The sequence below is a fragment of the Oryctolagus cuniculus genome, chromosome 5 (assembly GCF_964237555.1).
Source record: "Oryctolagus cuniculus chromosome 5, mOryCun1.1, whole genome shotgun sequence".
Classification (NCBI taxonomy): domain Eukaryota; kingdom Metazoa; phylum Chordata; class Mammalia; order Lagomorpha; family Leporidae; genus Oryctolagus; species Oryctolagus cuniculus.
This window is the reverse complement of record NC_091436.1, coordinates 130661080-130676078: the sequence shown is the minus strand read 5'-3', so window position 1 is coordinate 130676078 and position 14999 is coordinate 130661080. Positions and strand designations below refer to the sequence as shown.

At 47.5% G+C, this 14999-nt stretch overlaps 1 protein-coding gene across 5 annotated transcripts in view; it reads left to right on the top strand.

Moving 5' to 3' along the window:
* DNAH8 (dynein axonemal heavy chain 8) overlaps nt 1–13046 on the top strand; it is a 358350-nt gene extending 345304 nt beyond the window's left edge. For all 5 annotated transcript variants that reach the window (XM_070074115.1, XM_070074114.1, XM_051854776.2 and 2 more), the window contains 2 exons: nt 8215–8336; nt 12626–13046. In XM_070074115.1, coding sequence (XP_069930216.1) covers nt 8215–8336; nt 12626–12913 — 410 coding nt within the window. In that variant the 3' untranslated portion in view covers nt 12914–13046. The remainder of the gene's footprint in view (nt 1–8214; nt 8337–12625) is intronic.
* Nucleotides 13047–14999: the final 1953 nt, after the last annotated feature.

Here is a 14999-nt window from a genome sequence, read left to right as displayed (position 1 = left end):
GGAAAAATGCACCTAGGGTTAACAGAATTTCAGCGTTGGAAGGGACTGAGTGATATCTTATAATCCAGTAGCTACTCTAAACATGCCCCAGTGCAAGTGTTTGCCAAACCAGAGCTGCCCCTAATGTCTACAGGAGTCTCAGTTTGAGTAATAGCTCTAACCTGCCCTGTCCCCAAATCACAGAACTGTGGAGGGCTGTGGACAGCTTAGTCACACCTCTGAGTAAATCACAACCCACCATGCCTGCCTTGTGTGTGAAGGATTTTATGCCCTGGCCTTAGTCATAGCCATGCCTCTTGTAATTCTAGTCTCTGCACATGGATGCCTTGCTTGCCAACCACCCAGTCCCTTGCAGTCTGGCCAGCCTCCATCGCTGTACTGAAACTGTTCTCTACAGGGCTGCCATACCTAATAGCCCCTTTCCTTTGACTCCCTTCCCTTTGACTATAGCCAGGATGCCATTCCTGGAAACTCTTTCATACTTTGGCTTCCATCCATGCCCTTTCTTGGTTCTCTTCCTGCCTCTGGGCACACATTGTGGGCTCTTCTCAGGCAAGTTCTATTCTTGTTCTCGGCGCCATCATTGATGACCTCAGTCATTCTCACAGATGCGGCCATTCATCTCTACCCATGAAGGAGCAGTGGAGAATTCTGGTTCCTCACTTCCAACTGCCAGTGTGGGATACTCCCTCCTTCTGTGAATCTCACCAATGCCATGATCTAGTCCTTCTCCTCCCAAACTGTCCTCATCGTGATTCTGCTGTACTCATATTTGCCTGTGCACCATTCTCCAGATCACCCAAACTCTTACGATTAGTTTCCTCGTGACCTAAGAGCTTGGAAGAAGCAAACCAGGAAAGTATAGGTCATGGAAGACAAAGAAAATAGAGGAGAGTAAATAGGGTCAGGTGCTGTGGGGGTCAGGTAAGATGGGCCCCGAGTGGTCAGGTGGATTTATCAAGAGGGAGACTGTGGGCAAGAGAAGTCTCAGTGGGGCAGGTGGGGAGGTGGAGGAGGCAGAGTTCAGAGTCAGTGAGAAAAACAAGGAAATGAAGACACAAAGTGAGTATGGACAATGTGAATCATTCCCTCCAGAAATTTGACTTTGAAGAGGAGAAGAAATTAGAGGAGGAAAAGTAAGAAGAAACTGTTTTCTTTCTTTCTCTTTTAATGATAAAAGAGGCTTGAGCCTGCTCCAGTATTGGTGAGAAGGACCATCAGAGAGGGGGTTAAAGAGGTAGGAGGTGACCAAGTTGGCACTCACAAGTGGAGAGGTGTGCTCCAGGGAGGAGGGGGAGCACTTCACCTGTTGTACTGAGAGTTAATAAGGAAGAGGACAGATGATAAGGATGAGCAGAGATGCTCAGAGCAGAAGGCGGCAGTGGTGCACTGGTGGTGCTGAGAAGTTAAGGGCGTTTGCAGTAGATGCTTCTACTGTCTGTTAGATTGGGTTGATGCACAGGAATAATATTTAGGGTTTTGGAATTTAAAAGAATCCTGATTGTTAGCTTGAAATGTTTCACCTACGTGTACAAATAAACATAAGCAATGTTTACACCAAAGCATTGTGACAATTATTAAGCAGAAATAAATTGATTGAACTTTATACCCTCCAGCTTTGCCAGAAGTATTATGAGATTGCACAATTAAAAATAAGAGAAATTGCTTTATTTAAAAAACATGAGAAAACATGGAAAGAGAGAATTTAAAAATTGAAAACCCTTTAATCTCTGTAAATAGATTTCTCTTCCTCATCTTTATCATGAAATCCTAAATTTGGAAATCATTTAAACACAACATAACAACAGGTAAATTTTAAAGGTTTATTTATTTGAAAGGCAGAGTTACAGAGAGAGGTGGGGAGAGACAGAGATCTTCGTCTGTTGTTTCACTTCCCAAATGGCCACAATGAAACTACGGCCGTGGAACCCCATCCAGGTCTCCCACATGGGTGGAAGGAGCGCAAGTACCTGGGGCATCTTCTGCTGCTTTCCCAGGCACATTGGCGGAGAGTTGGATTGGAAGTGGAACTGCTAGGCTGGAACCGGCACCGTATAGGATGCTGGCATGGCAAACAGCGACTTAAACTGCTATGCCACAATGTTGGCCCCAACAGGTAACTTTCAATATAGGTAATAAAGACAGATGTTTGGGGTGGGGAGGGAGGGAGGGAGGGAGGTCATCATGAGAGCATGAAGATGTTAGAGGGAGTGTTTCCAGGAGGCTGCTGGTGGTGGTGGACAGGGAAAGACTGCTAAGCATCTTTGAGAAGCTCATTAAGGCTCCTGCTGGTGAACTGAAGTGATGGCAGCTGTGTGATAGTTGTTGGTACTGCTCATCAGCCTGGTATTGGTGTACCAAGGAGGACATTTGAACTCATCCAGGACTGGGGTTTTGCTGGGCAAGTGATGAAGAGGATGGGTTTAAATAGGAAAGGAAGTGAAGAAAAGGAGTGGAGTGGATGAGTTAAAAAAGATGAAGCCAAAGACCAGAGCATTCAGAAGAGAGCCAGATGTTGGCAGGGTGCTTAGTGCCCAGGGGCAGATGGCTGCAGTGAGGAGGGGGCTGTGTGGCCAGAGGTGGTGGTTGTCAGCACAGCAGAGATTCCCACAACCTGTGGAGGAACAACAGGGAAGGACAAGGTCCCCAGGGTTGCACTTGGTTCCAGGAAGAGTGAGAATGGCCAACCACAGCCCCACGCCAGAAGCAATAGTGGGAGGTCCGGGAGGAGGAATAGTGGGAGGTCTGGGAGGGAGGGGACAGGTGGGAGATTAGGTCAAGAGGAAGAAAGCATAAACTAGCCGAAGGAGAAGATGGGCCAGTGCAGGAAGTTGACATTTCAGAGACTGGGACGTGGTGGGCTTAGCTGACCCTAACCTTGCCACGAGGATTAGTCCCACTTCTTCAATGTGCACCCAGGCTTTGCTGGAGCAACCACATCCTGGATGCAATGACAGTTCAGAAAACACGTGTGTCTCGGGGGTTCCCGGAAGGAGTTGACACATCCAAATATTCCCCTTGTGCTCCAAGGCATTTTCCTTCCTACTTGTCAAACTTGTTCGTAAAATCCTGTGGGCCAGTGACTGTCAGTGATCTCGCTGACATAGCCTGGTGCACCGTAGAATCACCCGGGCGGCTTTCAGTACCCACCACTTCCTGGGCCCCAGCCTAATTATATCAGAATGCTTGGGGCCTCTAGAGTGTACAATCCATTTTCCTAACAACTTCTCGTGTGTGAAGAACCTGCGCCTCACATCTCTGCTGCGTATTATGTGGTTAGCCAGCCGGCAGCATCAGCCTGATGGAAATGCAGAACGCCAGGCCCTACCTTTGCTCACGTACTGAGTCAGAACCTGCGTTCTTTTTTAAAGTTTTATTTATTTATTTGAAATTCAGAGTTACACAGAGAGAGGAGAGAGAGAGAGAGAGAGAGAGGGAGAGAGAGAATCTTCTATCTGCTGGTTCACTCCCTAGTTGGCCACAATGGCTGGAGCTGTGCCGATCCAAAGCCAGCAGGGGCCCAAGCACTTGGGCCATCTTCCACTGCTTTCCCAGGCCACAGCAGAGAGCTGCATTGGAAGAGGAGCAGCCAGGACTCAAATTGGCACCCATACGGGATGCCGGCACTGCAGGCAGTAGCTTTACTTGCTACACCACAGCGCCGGCCCCAGAACCTGCATTCTAATAAGAGCTCCTTCTGCCAGGTGATTCCCATGAGCACTGATGTTTGAGAAGTACTGCCTTAAAACAATGCTGATGCTTGGGTCTCTCCTCCAGAGATTCTGAGTTTATTAACCTGGATTCTGGCCTGGGAATTGGGAGGGTTTGGGGCTTTCTTTTTTTTTTTCATGTATATATTTGAGAGGCAGAGGGAGAGAGAGGGAAAGAGAAAGCTCCCACTGTCTGGTTCACTCCCTGAAATGTCCACAACAGCCAGGATTGGACTGGACCAAAGGCAGGAGTAGGGAACTCAATCCAGGTCTCCCATGTGGGTGGCGAGGACCCCACTAGTCAAGCTGTCACTTGCTGCCTCCCTGGACCTGCATTAGCAGGAAGCCGGAGTCAGAAGCACATCCAGGAATAGAACTTAGACACTCCATGTGGGATGTGGGAGTATTTTTGTGTTTTTGGTTTTTTTGAAGATACTTCTTCTAAAAGAAAAAAATGTATTTATTTGAAAGAAGTTTATGGAGAGAGAAAGACAGATCTTCCATCTGCTGGTTCACTCCCCAAATGGATGCAATGGCCAGAGCTGGGCCTGTTGGAAGCCAAGAGCTTCATCCAGGTCTTCCATGTGGGTGGCAGGGACCCACACACTTGGGTCATTTTCTGCTGCTTCCGTAGGCACATTAGCAGGGAGCGGGATTGAAGGTAGAGCAGCGGGGAGTGGAACTGGTGCCCATACGGGTTGCTGGTGTCACAGGCAGCGGCTTTACCTGCTACGCCACTGCACTGGCCCTGGGATGTGAGAGTCTTAACCTTCAGGCCAAATGCCTGTCCCAATTGGAGTTTTAAAAGCTTTCTAGGTAGTTCTTGTTTTCAGCAGTTTAAGGTCCCTGCCTTACAGCATCTAGCAAAGAATCAGGAAAGGTGCCTGAGGTATTTTAATTCAACTGGGTTGATCAACCTCATCTTTGTTTAATGATTTCTGACCTTTTATTTAACTCACTAATGAACTACATTTGCTTCCCATTTGGGGGAAAAACTGCCTGTCAGAAACTCATGGCAGGAACATCATTTCTCCTCATCTTCGAAAATGCTACTGGGACGCTTAGTAACTGATTAGACAGGAAATACTGCACAACCCAAGGCCTATTACGTAAGGACCGGTTCATTTATTAATGGAAAAAATTGGGGGCCTATTTTTGGTGTAGGACTCATTACAGAATACTAACCAACTGCTTATAAACGTGAGAAGAGCAACCTTCCTGATTAGCTATTTCTTTCATCTTCCCTAAGACCTTGTATGAAATGATATTTAAAGCACTCTTTGGTTTTTTTTAAGCCAACTGATTGCACAAGTCAAACAACAGTAATTGGCTTGCTGAAATGTTGGATTACTACTATTATAGGAATTAACATGTAACAAGTATTACTTTAGACATGAGTTTCTAAAGTATAATCCCAGCTTAAAAGTGAATATTTTTAAAGAAAAGAATAAGTTTGACAAGTGTTTTAAGAATTCATTATGCTTTATGAGCTTGAAGGGAAAAACATTTTTTAAGCATCTCATTTAGACCACCTGTAACTCTGAAGTTAAATAGTCAAATCAGCCATTCCTATGTGGGTGGTTAAGTCTTGTGAAGATTAGAAGGTTATTATTGACTTTCCCCAAGTTTTTATTTCCCCTTTCAGAGTCAAACAGCTGAATCACTTTCCCAACACTCTAAGAATTATGACAACTAAATTTGCAGCAAAGTAAAAGTACTGATTTTCAAGATTTTATAAGGAAAATGATATCAATCATCTTTTAAAATTCTACAAGCTTCAGAAAAAAAATTTATCCCATTAAACTTGATAAGATGGTCATTCGTTTTTTAAAAATCTGTAATGAACGATTCAGTGGATTCTCTGTCCTTTGAATGCTCTAAGTCATGTTCTTTGTAGGCAGCCAAAACAAAACTATCAAGGCTTGAAAAATATGTATCTTCCTCACACTGGTTGGCTGGAAATGACCCAGGCAATAGTTCTACCTTCCAGACTCAGGCCTCAAATATAGTTCTTTAGCATTTTTCTTTCTTAAAAGCCCAAGATGACCTAAGTGTGTTTTAGATTCCACCTCCTGGCATATAATGAGTGCTTCCCATGTGCTAGAAGGCTTATTGTTGAATTCCAGTGGACAGCATCACACAAGATTCCCCAGTAGGGAGAAGCTAGGACATGGTCTCTCCTTGTCTGCATTTTCCAGTGCTCCCTCACTATGACTGGCATCTTTGAGGCAGGTGTCTTGCATAAGAGAGGGTTCAGCTCATTCTTCATCTGGCCCTAATGGCATTGTCCTGAGTGCCCTATGGAGGAAGGTTACATTTGCAATTTAGTTGGAATTCAAAGTGTTATAGAAAAAAATCACTGATTCAATGTGCCGTTGGGTGGTTAAGAGCAGGATTCATGCCTTGTTCATCATGACCCTGTAGATTCATAAATAGGTGATGAATTTGAAAATATCATAAAATAGGGTCAGTTTAATTCTGAGAACTCTACTTGGATATATAGTGTCTAATACACCACTTGGATGCACACTTAATGTTGAATGATGAAATGGCATTTCCATGAAGTGACTTAGATGGGAGAATTGGGTTCTAGCAGTGTGTTTACACACACACACACACACACACACACTGACTGGCAGGTCCAAAATATGTTTTTTTACTAAAGCATAGGATACCCCAAATGGAAGTCCACATGATCATATACAGATCAAGTCGCCTCAAGGGACCTGACTTGGTGTACAGAGTGCAGTGACTGCCACCAGGCAACCCTCACTGTTTCCTGCCCCACCCTTTCCCCCTTAGCTAGCATCTTGTGACACCATCCTGTCCCACTATGTACTGTTGGGTTCATGAAACTAACTTTATGTGAGGATCTCCTTTAGGCATCCATCACTCAGCTACTCTGCTTGATTGACTCACTTTTCTGTTGCATTAACACAAGGGCCCTTCTTCAGCACCCTGAATTCTGTTCTGTTGGGCATTCTGAGCAAGCTTCCATAGATGCAGATTCAACCATTCATTGTGCACTTGAAATACTTGTGACTTCCCACCTGCCACAGAATGCAGTCCAAACTCCGACCCAGAAAATTCTCTCCTCTACTTGTGTTCTAACCTCATGGGCCGTCGTTGCCTCCTCTCTGCCTAGCCCTCTGTGCCTGTGCACATGCTGTTCCTCTAACTGGAATTACCTCATTTGGCAACTTGGATGTATCTGTCAAGAGTCACCTTCAACTTCTTCTCAATGAAGTCTTGCCTGAGCTCTTTTCCTGAGCGATAACCCTTTTCACACCTTTGTTCAGAACAGTACTGGGTTCATGTCCTGCCTCCCTGCACACTCCACTCTACAGAGCTCCTTGAATCCAGGTTCCATGGATGACATCTTTGTCTTTGTGGTCACCCCCCCCCCCCCCGCCCACAACCCCGCCACAGCAGTGGCCAACACACTGTGGCTGGCACTCCAGAGAGACCTGACAAAGGAGTGAAAGGACGACCACGTGACTGCCTTCTCCAAGTGTCTAATCTAGTAATAGGGAGAACTTGAGAAGCCAGAAAAACAGCCAGGCCAGGGACTGGGATTTCCTTGGGGTCTTAGCTTGGTGCTTGTAATTATGCCTTGTAATTTCCCACTCCCAATCAAAAAGTACCACAGAGGTGTTGGTTGGTGAACGTGTTGATTCAGTGCTCAGAGTTCACTGATTGAGAAACAGCAGAGACACCCATGTCCCAAAGTTTGACTAGAGAGCCTCCTGATTTTCAATGTTTGCATGGAGACCAAAACACAATGTACAGGTCACAGGTAAGTTTCCATAAGGTTCTGAAATCCATTTTGAGGGTTTTTTTCCTAACTTCAAATGCTACTCTCCAAGACTTCTCTTATTGAATTGGATGGCATCGTTTGCAAACATTAAGTTTAAAGAAAGGCCACAATATGCGGAACCACATATTATCTTAAATAACGATGTTATGCACATGAAAATATGTAGCTTTCCTTTCCGGGGTGATTGCTTTGTTTGATCAAATTGAAAGTCAAGTTTTCTATTTTGGCATTATGCCTTATTTCCTTAGACTAAATGAAATTGTTCCATTATAGCAAATAGAAGCTTGATAATGGTTTGATTCCAGTTTAATTGGAATGCTGTTCTTGGAATATTTCACCATTCCAGACTTATTCCTCAGTCCTGTGTTTTTAAATAGAGACCGAGCTGGGACTGGGTTCCAGCCCCTATGGGATTTGGAATCCCCAGAGAATTTCTAACCACACCCAGTCTGGGGCAGGAAGAGTGCTGCTTGCCTGCTGTCAGTTAGTGAGAAGGTTTGGGTTCATCACAAGTCCCCGGGAAATGAAACACTGAAAGATCCCCTCCTGGGGTTTGGTCTTAGCTCTTCTTGGGACCAGCCCAGGGTTTGGAGAGTGATGAGTGGGTCACACTTGAGATGGCTTCCTCCTTGTTTCAGAAGTGGACTGCACCAAGGCATTGAAACTGTTTCTCTCTTTTTGCTTAAGGCTTCCTCACGGCCATGCGGCAGGAAGTGACTCGTGCCCACAAAGGCTGGGCCCTGGACACTGTGACCATCAACAATGAAGTTCTGCGGCAGACCAAGGAGGAGATCACGTCACCCCCCGGGGTAGGTGCCACCGGGCAATAGCAGGGGCAGTTCTGGGGCCAGGGTGAAAGTTCAAAGTTCTGCTTAAAACTGATCTATGCATATCTTAGTGAAGCCCGTTTGTTTTGCATGGCTAACAGGAGCCCTCAATGCAGAGCCCCCTCCCTCTGCCATAGTAGGAGGCTAATGACAAAATCTGTGGTCCTAGGAACGCCCCCCAGTGCGTTTCTCTGTAATCACAAGTCACGCTTGTGTTTGCTAAAAAGGGTTTTCCACACATCCACAGCTACTACTCTGGACTGCATACAGAATCAACCGTGGACAGCAGAGCAGGGCTGAAGGCAGCGGAGACTAACTGGGCCAGCAGCCTGGTTCCAGCGGCGCCCACCCTGGCCGTGGGAGTCTCAGTGGAAGGACACTGGGCCGGAGGAAGAGAGGGGTGCTGCCGGGAGTCACTGCTCAGCTCGGTGAGCTTGGGCAAGTTCTTTAACTTTCTTGAGACTCCACTTCTCCATCTATCAAAGGAGCGTGGTAGTTCAACCTCATAAAAGGAAGTTGTGACTATCTAAATGTGACCATGTAGGCTTGGTGCTGGACCCCACATGGACACTCATTAAATATTTTTTTAAAGATTTATTTATTTGAAAGGCAGAGTTAGAGGAACAGACAAGGACAGAGATCTTCCATCCACTGGTTCACTCCCCAGATGGCCACAACAGACAGGGCGGGGCCAGGCTGCGGTTAGGAGCCAGGAACTCCATCTTGGTCTCCCAGCTGGGTGGCAGGGGTGCAGGCGCCTGGACCATCCTCTGCAGCCTTCTCAGGTGCATTAGCAGGAAGCTGGATTGGAAGTGGAGCAGCCAGGACTTGAACCGGTGCTCTGAAATGGGATGCCAGTGATATGGCTTACCCCACTGTACTATGCCCTGACACTCAATAAGTCTCAGTCCCCTTTCCCCTTTCTCTGTTTTCATCCCTTCATTTGTCACATATGAGGGCTGAATCGGATGACGTCCAAGTCCTGGCCAAGTTTCCTGCCACTTTATAACAAAGACCACCATTCCTTGAGTTCCCAGTCACGTGCTCCATTTCTGTCCAAGACCTCCCCAGGAGCTCCTTTAGCCTCCATATTTTCATCAATAATCTCTAAGGCACTTTGGGCCCTTTCTATCATACGCCTCACGATATGGAGTTCTACCCAGTGTGCAATTCCCAAGTCACTTCCCCATTCATAGCTATTCGTTACAGCAGCACCCTGCTTCCTGGTATCGGAATCTGTATTAGTTTCCTAAAGCTGTTGTAAGAGAATGTGGTGAAAACAGCAGAAACTTTCTCTCTCACAGTTGAGGAGGCTGAAAGTCAGAAATGACAGTCTTGGCAGGGCTCGCTTCCCCTGCAGGCTGAGGGAGAATCCTGCCCTGTGCCTCTCTCCTGGCTGCTGGTGCTCTGCGTGGTTCACAGACCCATCACTCTGTCCCTGCCTCCTTCTTCCCCATGTTAGCTCTGTGTGTCCGCTCCTCTTCTTACAAAAATAAGAGAGGGCTTCAACAACTTCATGAGCCATTCACAGTATCTTTTTTTTTTTTAAACTATTTTTGACTGAGAGGGAGCCAGAGAGCTCTCATCTTTTGGTTTGTTCCCCAAGTGCCCACAACGGCTGGGTATGGGAAAGGGCCAGAGCCAGGAGCCAGGAAGACAATCCAGGTCTCCCACTCCCAGGTGGTAGTGGCTCAGTTCCTGGAGCCATTGCTGCTGCCTCCCCAGGTCTGCACTGGCAGGAAGCCGGGGTAGGAGCTGGAGCTGGAATCAAACTTGGGCACGCCGATCTGGGACACAGGTGTCTTTACCACTAGGCTAAGCACCTGCTCCACATTATCTTCTAATCCTATTCCTTGGTGAACTCTCTGAAGGCCCCTCATATCAAACAAAGGGAACCACATGTCCTGGTTTCCTAAGACTGCCCGTGGTTTTATATCAAACCATGCGCCTCCATTTTTGGTTCAAAACCTTGTACTACTGGCTCACAGAGGGGATTCCAGAAAAACACTTGGCAACTAATGTCATTGTCTTTTATTAGAAGCTGCACTTCCTTCCCCTTAGCCAATCCTCATGGAAACGGAAAAATAGTCACCATCTTCTGCATATGTTTACGAGCTTGCATAGTTCATGGCGTCTCCCCAGTGGATCCTCCTCAGCCTTTCTCTTTTTTATTTCCAGAGAATGCATGTTCTGACTGCATGTTCTCCCCTCTGCCTGCGAGATAATGTCCAAACTCCCTGGTTTAGCATCCAGACTCTTCCATAGTCAAGTCCTGATTTGCTTTATCACCACTGAAAGCTCTGCTAAATACAGTGGGTGGGCTCTCCCATCCCTAACTGCCTTTAAAAAAAAAAAAAAAAACCTTTTATTTAATAATTATAAATTTCAAAAGTACAGCTTTTGGATTACAGCGGCTTTTCCCCCCATAACCTCCCTCCCACCCGCAACCATCCCATCTCCCACTCCCTCTCCCATCCCATTCTTCATCAAGAATCATTTTCAGTTATCTTTATATACAGAAGATCAACTTACTATATACTTAGTAAAAATTCCAACAGTTTGCACCCACACAGATACACAAAGTATGAAGTACTGTTTGATGACTAGTTTTACCATTAATTCTCACAGTACAACACATTAAGGACAGAGAGCCTACATGGGGAGCAAGTGCACAGTGATTCCTGTTGTTGATTTAACAACTGACACTCTTATTTATGACGTCAGTAATCACCCAAGGCTCTTGTCATGAGCTGCCAAGGCTATGGAAGCCTTTTGAGTCTACAAACTCCAACCTTATTTAGACAAGGCCAAAATCAAAGTGGAAGTTCTCTCCTCCCTTCAGTGAAAGGTACCTCCTTCTTTGAAAACCCATTCTTTCCACTGGGATCTCACACACATTTAGGTTGTTTGTTTGTTTGTTTGTTTATTTTTGCCACAGTGTCTTGGCTTTCCATGCCTGAGAAACTCTCATGGGCTTTTTAGCCAGATCCGAATGCCTTAAGGGCTGATTCTGAGGTCTGAGTGCTGTTTAGGGCATCTGCCATTCTGTGAGTCTGCTGTGTATCCCGATTCCCATGTTGGATCATTCTCTCCTTTTTAATTCTATCAATTAGTATTAGCAGACACTAGTCTTGTTTATGTGATCCCTTTGGCTCTTAATCCCATCATGATCAATTATGAACTGAAGCTGATCACTTGGACTAGTGAGATGGCATTGGTACATACCACCTTGATGGGATTGATTTGGAATCCCCTGGCACGTTTCTAGCTCTACCATTAGGGGTAAGTCCGAGTGCCAAACTGCCTTTCTTCATAGTATTGCTCCTGCCTGGCCATCCTGCCCTCTCCCCTCTGTCTTCCCAAACTCAGCCCAGCCTTCAGCATCCACTTCCAGGCACTCTCCTGCGCCCTGCAGCCCACTGTGACCATGCACCTGGGAAGTCATTGCATGTGTCCTCAGTTCTCCTGGGAACAGCCCCTGGAACACGGGTGGGCTGCCACTCAACTCAGTCTTCTTAAAACACTTCCCTGTGCATGCCAGGACCTTGGCAGCAGGGATGTGTTAGTCTCTTTGTGTTGCTGTGATGTCCAAGGAAAAAAGGTTTACTGGGCCCATGGTTCTCAAGGCTGGGGAGTTCCAGGGCAGGAGCCACTGTGATGAGGTCTCTGTTGCTGGGGGTCCCACAGCAGTGCAGTTGTCTGGATTCCCACTAAGCCACCAACCCATTAACCTGTGCCCTCAGCGCCTCCTCCCACCTCACAGTGGGGTTAGAAGTTCAACGAGAATTTTGATGGGGATATCCAAACTGTAGCTGGTGGAGTGGGGTGCGGAATGGCCAGACCGCCCTTTCTTCTTCCCTCCCGAGTCCCCTTGCACTCGCTGCACCATTCCCGCCCCCCCCCCGGGGGGGGGGGGAGGTGCTCTGACTCTCTGGCTGCAGCCAGCCTCACTTGTCCCGGTGACCGATGGAAAGCTGAGCCCCAGGCAGCCTGGCCAGTGCAGGCTGAGATCCCGCGTCACACCCACGCAAGCCCAACCTCTCCCAGGGTCTCTACCCCCACAGAGCAGACTGGGCACTGCGGCTACTTCTGCGCTTGCCCCAGCAGTCACCCGGCAGCCTCCTCCGGCACATTTCTGCAGGCTCGGAGCCTCGCCCCGCATGCCTGGGGAAGAGATGCCCAGGAGTGGGGGTGGTTGGAGAACAGGCGTATGCTCTCCTTCCCAACAGTCAGCCTTGACTACACGCTCGCTTTCCACGTGACTCTTCCAGGAAGGAGTATATATTTATGGGCTCTACCTGGACGGCGCAGCATGGGACCGACGGAACGGGAAGCTCACCGAGTCCACGCCCAAGGTGCTGTTCACGCAGCTGCCCGTGCTCCACATCTTCGCCATCATCCCCACGCAGCCCAGGGACGCCAAGCTGTATGTGTGTCCCATCTACAAGAAGCCCAGGCGGACGGATCTGACCTTCATCACCGTGGTGTATTTGCGAACTGTGTTGTCTCCAGATCACTGGATCCTGAGAGGAGTGGCCCTGCTGTGTGACATCAAGTAAGGTCATGTCCACGTGCAGAGGGCGCCCCCCACACTCGCAACTGCAGAGGCGGCCTGGGGTCGGCCACCCGCGGCTTTCCTCCCTGGTAATCACTCCCCCGCTCTTTGTAAATTAAAAAGCTGGCGTTCTACCATTGCTTGTGTGTTTCTTTCCCTCATATCAGTATTCCAAAAGATGATTTTAAATTAAAGCTTTCTATTCCAGAGAATCATCTTCCCTTATAATTACTTTAAAAAAAAAAAAAAGATGTATCTTCATGTTAGAACACTTTGTAAGGTTCTTTTTTTTTTTTTAAAGATTTATTTAGGCAGAGTTACACTGTGTGTGTGTGTGTGTGTGAGAGAGAGAGAGAGAGAGAGAGATCATTTAGACTCTGGTTCACTCCCCAAATGCCTGCAACAGCCAGCACTGGGCCAAGCTGAAGCCAGGAGCCAGGAACTTCTTCCAGGTCTCCCATGTGGGTGCAGGGGCTCAAGGACTTGGGCCATCTTCCCGCTATTTTCCCAGGTGCATTAGCAGGGAGCTGGAGTGGAAGTAGAGCAGCTGGGACTCCAATAGCACCCCTATGGGACACTATGCCACGCTGGCCCTGAAAGGTCTGAATTTTAAAACATCTAAAACATGGGTCCAACGCTGTGGCATAGTAGGTTAAGCCTCCGCCTGTGGCACCGGCATCCCATATAAGCACCAGTTCTAGTCTGGGCTGCTCTTCTTCTGATCAGACTCTCTGGTATGTCCTGGGAAAGCAGAAGATGGCCCAAGTCCTTGGGCCCCTGAACCTATGTGGGAGACCTAGAAGAAGCTCCAGGTTCCTGGCTTCGGATCGGCACAGCTCTGGCCGTGTTGCGGCCATTTAGGGAGTGAACCAGCGGATGGAAGACCTTCCTCTCTGTCTCTTCTTCTCTCTGTCTGTAACTCTGTCTCTCAATAAGTAAAAACATTAAATAAAAAAGTTTAAAAAATCTAAAATAAAGTGTTTATATATTATATCCTTAAAGGAGCTCCGCAGGTGAAAACCTTTGCCTCAAACAGAAATCACTTTTCCCCTTGAATAAAATCCACCTGCGCATGCGTGCGTGCTGATGCATGCTCGTGTACTAGAAAAATGTATACTTGTGTGCTGGTGCGTGCTCTTTGGCCCCTTCCAAGTGGCTCACCCGGTGCTGGTGTGGTGCCCCTCTGCAGTCTAGCTGTATGGTCTGCAGTTGTCTGAGACAGAAAGCCACCAGAAAGGCTGCTCCTGTCGTTTAAGTTGACTTACTCTTATTTCATTATGATTTTTCTCAGAGCTCTTGAGGCCCAAGGAACCCTGTCTCCAGCTCTTCCTCCTAACCCCAGCTCTACAGGAGAGAATGAAACACATTCCTAGGCAGCAAATGGAGAAGGAAAAACAAACTATCAAATGCAATTAGGTTCCATGCTGAATGTCTTCAAACGCAAAGTCTTTTAAAAGTGAAGCTATTTCTCACTCTGTAGCTTGTCTGAAACTCAGTATGAACCTTGATTTCCTGCTAAAGGAAATTGTCAATTTAACAAAAACAGATGAGGTCGTGCATTGAAGGCTCATGCAGCGACAGGATAGTGAAGAAGCGTCTCTCCTGGTCTTTTTTTTTTTTTTTTTTTTTTTTTTTTTTTTTTTTGTGACAGGCAGAGTGGACAGTGAGAGAGAGAGACAGAGAGAAAGGTCTTCCTTTGCCGTTGCTTCACCCTCCAATGGCCGCCGCGGCCTGCGTGCTGTGGCCTGAGCATCGCGCTGATCCGATGGCAGGAGCCAGGTGCTTCTCCTGGTCTCCCATGGGGTGCAGGGCCCAAGCACTTGGGCCATCCTCCACTGCACTCCCGGGCCACAGCAGAGAGCTGGCCTGGAAGAGGGGCAACCGGGACAGAATCCAGCACCTCGACCAGGACTAGAACCTGGTGTGTTGGCGCCGCAAGGCAGAGGATTAGCCTAGTGAGCTGCAGTGCCGGCCTCTCCTGGTCTTCTCATTTAGAATCCTTCGGCCTGCCCGTAGCTACGCTCAGTCCCCCCTGTCTATTCTGAAGGAAGGCACCATTGCGGGGTGCTTTGCTCTTCTGTCATCCACTG